At 34.3% G+C, this 8,519-nt stretch overlaps 2 protein-coding genes across 2 annotated transcripts; one reads left to right on the top strand and one right to left on the bottom strand.

The window, feature by feature from the left end:
• The first annotated feature begins 202 nt into the window (after nucleotides 1–202).
• Nucleotides 203–3,483, top strand: LOC123701817 (DNA-directed RNA polymerase II subunit RPB1-like). The gene is made up of 3 exons (XM_045649383.1): nucleotides 203–594; nucleotides 1,562–1,720; nucleotides 2,540–3,483. The coding sequence occupies exons 1-3, from the start codon at nucleotides 352–354 to the stop codon at nucleotides 3,392–3,394; spliced, it is 1,257 nt and encodes a 418-aa protein (XP_045505339.1). The 5' UTR covers nucleotides 203–351; the 3' UTR covers nucleotides 3,395–3,483.
• Nucleotides 1,480–4,443, bottom strand: LOC123701818. The gene is made up of 2 exons (XM_045649384.1): nucleotides 3,864–4,443; nucleotides 1,480–2,543 (listed from the first exon to the last, which is right to left on the bottom strand). Exons 1-2 carry the CDS (start codon nucleotides 4,299–4,301, stop codon nucleotides 1,728–1,730), a joined length of 1,254 nt encoding a protein of 417 aa, XP_045505340.1. The 5' UTR covers nucleotides 4,302–4,443; the 3' UTR covers nucleotides 1,480–1,727.
• Between the last annotated feature and the right edge of the window lie 4,076 nt (nucleotides 4,444–8,519).

The raw sequence follows: 8,519 nt of genomic DNA on the forward strand, positions 1-8,519 counted from the left end.
AATAATATGCAGCAATTAATGATATCAAATCTTCTTTACATTTTACTTTTCTTTTTTTGAAGTTGTTTTTAGTTATTTTTAATAGCATCTACAGACGCTCCGATTTGGTTGGTGCCAACCATCCGACCACGACCAAATCGGAAAGTGTAGAGAGCGGTCGGTCCGACATAATTATTATTAATATTGGTTTGACGTCGTCGGATGCGCCAGCGATACCAACCAAACCAACTTCCTATCCGACCCAACCAAATTGGAACGTTTGTAAGCTTTGTTCCGACCAAATCGGCTCATTCCATAGAGTAATATAGGTAATTGACTCATTCGCATTCGCAACGCCGCCGGTGTGTCAACATGAACGCCGAGGGAGTTACAGTCACCGAACGTGATATTATAATAAAATTACTGGAAGTATATAAAGACTTTCCCTGTTTATGGGATTTAACTAATAAAGATTACGCAAACAGAGATGCCCGAAATCAAGCATATATTATTATGTTAGAACTATTAAAAAAAATTGACAGTGGGGCTACATTAAAAACATTAAAAAATAAGTTAGATAATATGCGTACATCCTATAGGAGGGAGCGAAAAAAGGTAAGCAAATTCAAGTCAAATATCCTGTTATGTATATAAATAAATAATGTGTTTTATATGTTTTTAATTTATGAGCATTTTTGTCTGATCTCGATGACATATAAATGAAATGTAGAAACTTTGATTCACTAAAAAGTATTTAATAAATATCAAACCTATTTAATAAATAGCACATCTAAATAATATGTAGTAGGTAATTAATAATATCAAATCTTTTTTATTTTTTACTTCTCCGTTTTTCAAGTCGGTTGTTTTTAACGTAGTTATTTTTATTGCGTTTTATTATGAACTAGCTGAGCCCCGCGGTTTCACCCGCGTGGCTCAGCTCCTGTTGGTCTTAGCGTGATGATATATAGCCTATAGCCTTCCTCGATAAATGAACTTTCTAACACCGAAAGAATTTTTCAAATCGGACCAGTAGTTCCCGAGATTAGCGCGTTCAAACAAACAAACAAACAAACTCTTCAAGAAAGAACTCTTCAGTCAAAGAAAAACCCGCATAGTTCCCGTTCCCGTGGGATTTCCGGGATAAAATCTATCCTATTTCCCGGGGTAAAAAGTAGCCTATGTCCTTTCTCGGGTATCAAAATATCTCCATACCAAATTTCATGAAAATTGGTTCAGTAGTTTAGGCGTGATTGAGTAATAGGCAGACAGACAGAGTTACTTTAGCATTTATAATATTAGTATGGATGACATGATTGCTAAAGGATTTCGCCCATTCCCTAGACTGGCTTCTACAGTCTAAATAACAAGAGAAATATGAAGTGATATACGGCTGCGCAATATCAAAACATGTCTTGATGTAGCAAGACTAGCAAGTATACATAGTGGTAAATCAAAACATGTTTTGACAATACTTAACAAGTAAAAAAATCATTATAATATATTCTAAGTACTTTATTGAAGAAATAAAACAACTATGGGTTTCAGTAAACAATAAATTTGGATATTTTACATATTTTAGGTGGAAGCTAGCAAGACTAGTGGCGCTGGAAACGATGAGGTGCATACGCCATCACTATGGTACTATGAACACCTCTTATTCTTGGATGAAAAAATCACGCCGACGACAGAGGTTATTGATAATATGGAGACGGATTCTTCCCAGTCACATAATGATGAGGTAAGCTTTAAATATTCATAGTATTAATCATTCTTTCTTGAAAATGTACCCGGCCCTGATTGTTAAAATATTCAGTGAATATTTGTCTAACAGAATTACCATCTGCAGTACGTTGCCTTTCTGTTCTGTTAAGGCCTACTAAGTTGTCATTTAATCTCCAGTCTCCTGGCCGAAAAGTACATGTTTCAGTATCCTCGGTATCAACACAATTTCTTGTTATATAGTTTGATGACTTTTTTCTTAAATAATTGTGCAGTGTGCATGAAGCCATTACAACTTTGGGTACATTATGAACATTAATTTGAATTGGTCTTTTTAATACTCTAAAACGTTCAGCTAAAATACCAAATGCATTTTCTACAATTCTTCTTGCTCTGGAGAGTCTATAATTGAAAATTCTTTGATCATGTGTCAAATTTCTTCTTGGATATGGTTTTAAAAGATTTTCATTAATGGCAAATGCATTATCTGCCACAAAACAATATGGGGCGATAACATTTGATTGCGGTAAAATAGAAGGTGATGGTAAATTTAGTTGGTTCGATTTCATTTTTTCATGAAAAGTTGTATGTTTGAATACTCCACCATCAGAAATACTGCCATTAGAACCTATATTTACATAAATAAACTCGTAATTTGCATTCACAATACCAAGCAGGACTATGCTAAAAGTTCCCTTATAATTATAGTACAGTGTACCCGATTTTGGCGGCTTCTCGATAATAACATGTTTGCCGTCAATAGCACCCAAGCAATGATTAAATTGCCATTTTATTTCAAAGTCTTTAGCTATTTGTAACCAGTCATTTTCTGTTTCAGGAACCTGCAACAAAAAGAGAACGCGTTACGAGAAGAAAGCAAAATGACATTTTAAAGAAACAGTCGGAATTACTAGAGTCTGCTAAAATATTAATATCTGGTGACGGCACATCAGCTGATGCTTTCGGGAACTCCGTGAGTTCTCAGCTCAAGGAGCTCCCAAAAGTACAAAGATGCCTCGCCGAAAAATTAATAGGAGAAACATTGTTCTATGCAAAACTAGGAGTGCTTACTTTTGAAACCTCAATAAATATTAAAAGAAGATCAGTACAATATTTAGGTCAGGGGTACGCGTACCAGCAGCAGGTGCCACAAACATATGCACCATCACCAACACCATCACCTCAGCATCACCAGCCGTCACCATATGCACCATCACCATCACCATCACCACAGCATCACCAACCGACACCATTTGCACCATCACCAACACCATCACCACAGCATCACCAGCCGTCACCATTTGCACCATCACCAACACCATCACCACAGCATCACCAGCCGTCACCATATGCACCATCACCATCACCATCACCTCAGCATCACCAGCCGTCACCATTTGCACCATCACCATCACCATCACCTCAGCATCACCAGCCGTCACCATTTGCACCATCACCATCACCATCCCCACAGCATCGTCAGCCATCACCATCACATAAGTACTCACATACATCACAATCACTTCAACTCAGTCAGCCATCAACGTCATCAACATTACCTCAGCTTCCACCATCATCATACCAGCAACAATTAGATTCCAATTCATTAATTAATTACATAAGCAGCAATCAACAACAGGTAGTCAGAGGAAAGGGGAAGGAGTTAAAAAAATATTTGATTTTTAAAAAGTAATTTTTCAGTGATATTCGTACTTTTCCATTTTAATTTTTACTAGCTTTCCGCCCGCCTTTGTCTAAAACCTAATAAATTATGTACTAAAACCTTCCCCTGAATCGCTCTATCTATAAAAAGAGCAACTATGGAGTTTCTTGCCGGTTCTTCTCCATAGATGCTGCTTTCCGAATCGGTAGTAAATGTTAAAAATATGACGTTTCAAAAGTGCTTCTCGAAGAAGTCTAATTGAATAAATAAATGTTTGAGTTTGAGTTTTAGGAGCCATTATTTAAGAGAAGAAGAAGAAGAAGAATTTGAGTTTGAAAAAAAACCACGTCAAAATCCGTTGCGTAGTTTTAAATATATAAGCATACAAAGGGACATAGGGACAGAGAAAGACACTTTGTTTTATACTATGTATACTATTACTTTAGAAAAATAAATAAACTATTTTTTATATATTAAAGTTGTTTTATTGAATACATACCTTTAGGTAATCTTTGAGTACTCTAATGATAGCTTCGCAGGTCTCTGGTATTATCTCAGACAGTAGTTGTGGTGATATACATGTGCTTAATTTAAGATCATTATATTCTCTTCCTGACGCGAGATATTTTAAAGTTGCCACTAATCTTTCTTCGGCAGTTACAGCTTGCCTCATAACTGTATCGGTTTTCGCTATATATCTTTTCAAAAGATTTAATATTTCATCGAATGATTCTGGAGTCATTCGAAGATATGTTCGGAAATCTTCATCATCCAATTCCTTAAGGAGCCGCATATGACTGTAATTTTCTCTATTTCTATAGTAGAATTTAGCCCATTCTCTTCGTTTTTTCCTTTGTTCCTTTTGCAGCGGTGCTGTAGCAACAATGGTTGCTGCAACCAACGCTATTTTAGCATTTTTCGATAATACCGGTGGCATGAGGCAAGACGTCCGTTCACTACTTCATAACAAAGTCAACTGCATATATTATATTAACTCTATGGTCAACTGACAGCTGGAAGGCCAACCGTCGGACAATCTGTAGCAATGTCGGAATGGTTGCCATGTCGGTTCCAATATGGTTGGCACCAAGAAGCTTATATCTAAAACACTGGAGATTTCGGTATGAATATTGACGTGTAACAAGAAAATATTGCCCAGTTCATGTTTTTTATCACTTTCACACCTAACTTGGTATTGCCACTGTTAATAAGAAGTTTTCCCAAGGCTATGTATGCTGTAATATTCTGTGCAAAAGGTTAGTTTTTGTACATGAGTTTGTTGATAAATTGCCAAAAACGTCATTCAGAAGCATTGTTGGATGAGACAATTATTATTTATGCTAAATAAAATAAGTATCTGAACCAATTATTAAAAAGCGATACTCCCTGATTATGGGTAGTCACAATAATAAAATTGTAGCAACTCTCACTTTGTCAATATGGCATGTGTGTCAAAAAAATTGCGTCGCTTCGAATATTTAAGTTAATATTGTTGCTTATTTAATGAATATTTTCCGAATATAAAGAATGCATTGTATTGTGCAAAATTGCAGAAGCGTTTGGACACCGAATTCTGGCATAGAATTTCACAGGCAAGTGTATATTTACGTTATTTACAATATTCCTCAATACTCCTGCATTTACCTGTTTAGAATCATTTCAATGGCAAAAATTGTCTAATTTAGCATCATTTTAGTAAGCAGTCATGTTAAATTTGTTATTTCCCCAATACTTTATCATTTTTCAACAAGTTTTCAATAAACAAATTTAACAAGTAAGGTAACCATGATGACGAGTTTTTATGGATAGCGAGGAGAATATATTGTAATATAGATAAACCAGAATCTGATGGCAATTAGGGAAATCAAAATTTTGAGTGTGCAACCCTGGGGAAAATGGACTGAACGATCTTGATACTGCTTATTTTTTATTTTGTCCTCAATATCATTAGTCACATTACATAAGTGGACAATACTGTACTTAATAATGAGATATCCACTTAATATTTTAAAGGTACATACTTACATGTATAATATACAATTATACATATTACTTTTATACAGGTAATACATATTATTATTTACACATACCTATATTTGTATATTCATTACCAGTATGCCATGTGAAAATATCGATATAATGTTAATGTAGATCAAAACTGCTTATAATTTTTTATAAAATAAAATAAAACTATGTTTATTTTCGTAAGTATTAACTTATACACACATTATAAAATTGACTTGGACAGCTTGGACTTGACGAATAGCCGTATTGGAAACTCCTTTAATAAGTTTTCAAAAAATTATATTCTAATCAACAAACAATATTATAGTTACCTAAATATTATAATCTTTTTTAATTTAAAGTATCAAAACGGTTAAGTCCAATTTACCAATAAAATCATCAAAATTGAAAATTGTGATGTGTTTGACCCTTCTTCATCGAATGTTTTTCTATACACATTATAAACAACACCTCTTGCTTGTGATCGCAGCGGCTTTTTCGACATTTTCGAAGAATTTTTAGGCAAAATCCTAAAAATTATTCATCAACTGCAAAAAAGACAAATAATTTGACAACCAATTTGATAGTTGTCAAATAAGTTGCCACATGAAAATCTTTTATTTCTTAAATATAAATATGCCATCAGATTCTGGTAGACCTATAACAATATTATGATGAAATTTAGAACACCATTTTCAAGATTTTTACTAGTAATGAAACAACACACGACATCGGTATTGCACTCACATGTAGTTATAAGATTGTTCGTTTTTACATTGAAATTTATACTTTTTTAACTTACCTTATATTTTTTTGTTTTACGTATTTCAGCTTTCCAAAAAATAAAATAAAAAGAAATATATGTGCCCATCAAGGTTACTGAGGATTACGACCCAGAAAAAAATACCTTTTGAAAAATAAACTTTGTAAAGTTAGCTGAAATTTGTGCAAGGCCGCTAAACAGTTTTTCTTTGATGATTTTGGCTTGAAATTGACCAGTCGAAGCAACGCGTTTCAAAAGAAGATCTGAGTAGCTTACAATTTGGTAAACAGCATCTGATGCAAATCACAACTTTCCTCTATTTACAAAGGATGTTAATGCTATATATCGGTTCATATCCAAGCTTTGTAGCCAAAAGTTGTTTAAAACTATCATTCTATACCAATTAAAATTGTATGTACCTATAAAGTATGACCATAATATTATAATATAAATACTGTTAAAAATATACCTTTGTCGTTATTATTTATAGACCATGATTTTTAGTTTTTTCTATTTTGAAAAATCCTGAATTTACAAACCAGCGTGGTCACTCAACAAAAAGAGACAAAAAACATGACTGACGTCATTCTAGATCATATTTTCTTGTTACAAGTTATTGGTCATAGTGCAATCTCCAGTGTATTAGATATAAGCTTCTTGGTTGGCACCAACCAAATCGGAGCGTCTGTAGATGCTATTATGTATATGTACAACTATGATCGATCATTTGATTTTTTTTAATTATACCTTTTTTATCAACTGGCAATTTAGTTTAGTTTTCTCCGTAGACAGAGTAACTAATAGACCCAATGACGATACCTTTCTCACTTACACAAGAAAGAGAGCGAAAATACCATAACAAATGCATAAGACAAAGACACAAATACCCAATTTTTTGTCCCTTAGTGTGTAACCTATTTTTCAAGATCCGCAACTTGAGTTGCGAAACAAACTTTGACAGTTCGTGCCTTCATCGTGCTTGGTGTTCGAATTTTGGATATTATTTAGTAAAAAATCGATACGAGTACATTGAAAAGACGGTGAAATTATCTTAATATAGACATCGAAGTAAATAGAATGGTCCGTTGTCGTGTTATTGCATGTATAAGCGATAGTGAGAAGAAAATTGCGGGTGTGTCTTTTCACGCGTAAGTACGACTTTATTGTCCTTATTTATAGTTTCTCAGTGATGATTATTTATACTTTAGCCTAAAGTAACAACAAGTCGCGTTAAAACAAGGAAACTATTAGCGTAATATCGATTTTTACATTCAATAACCTATAAACATCAACAAGTAAGTGTTGCCAGTGTCGGGAAAAATAATACCCCGATCATCAATAAAAAAATATTGATTTGACAATATGGCGAAACTCGAAAGTAAATGAATATGAAATCCCATAATAACCCAGTAATAACCCATAATAACCCAGCATCGAAAACATATTTTAATTTATTATTTCTCATAGTAATAATTGTGATTGACATAAAATTACACTTATAATTTTAGAGAACCTGAACTACCTGCGAGCATTAATTATTATTAACCTATGTTTATCGATTTGTTTCCAGATGATCCAGACCTACGTAATTAATGGATCGAAGTGGGAGAAAAGATTGGGTTCTCACAAAATATTGTAAAATATGAACAAGCCAATGAAAAAGTAAGAAATGTGTACACGAAATTAACATTGTTTCGTCATCAATAATCAATCTGCTTATATTTTTTTGTATCTACTAAATTGATTATAAAGACAAAAGAAAAATCTCGTAACTGGTTTTATTTAATTGCTCCTAAAAATATTTACCCTTTCCAAAACATCCGGGAGCTCGGATACTCATGGCAACATTCAACTTATACATTGACAAACTATCTTTGTCTCAGTCGCGGTTACAGAGTACCTTTGTCTATTAGTTTCTCTGTCTACGGTTTTCTCTAAAAATTTCTAGCAACACTCATGATGATATCGGACAATGTGAAAGGGCAAATTGTATCCGATATCGGATATCGGCTATCGGCGTTCGATATCCGATATCGGATCGGATAATGTGAAAACGCTCGCGCACTATGCGTCCACGCTTGCAGCGAACATGCAATGAAAGGCAGAATGCATTGCATGTTAAGCAGGCTACTCACGATTCAATTTCAGTAAAGTAGCCTACTCACGATTCAATTTCAGTAACAATCTGTTGACACAATCTGCAGTGAGCTGACAGATTGTGTCGTGAATAGTGTAGTTGAGGGCACGTTGGGGGCGTAACCCAACATGTTGCGTATTGGATCTGCGCGGAAGCAACCCGACAAATTGTCTCAGCAGATTGTGTGCGTGTTGAAACGTGAGTATTGTGATTGCTCCAATCTCGGCTCAATCGCGCTGCCGCGTTAACTA

The sequence above is a fragment of the Colias croceus genome, chromosome 22 (genome assembly GCF_905220415.1).
Source record: "Colias croceus chromosome 22, ilColCroc2.1".
Lineage (NCBI taxonomy): Eukaryota > Metazoa > Arthropoda > Insecta > Lepidoptera > Pieridae > Colias > Colias croceus.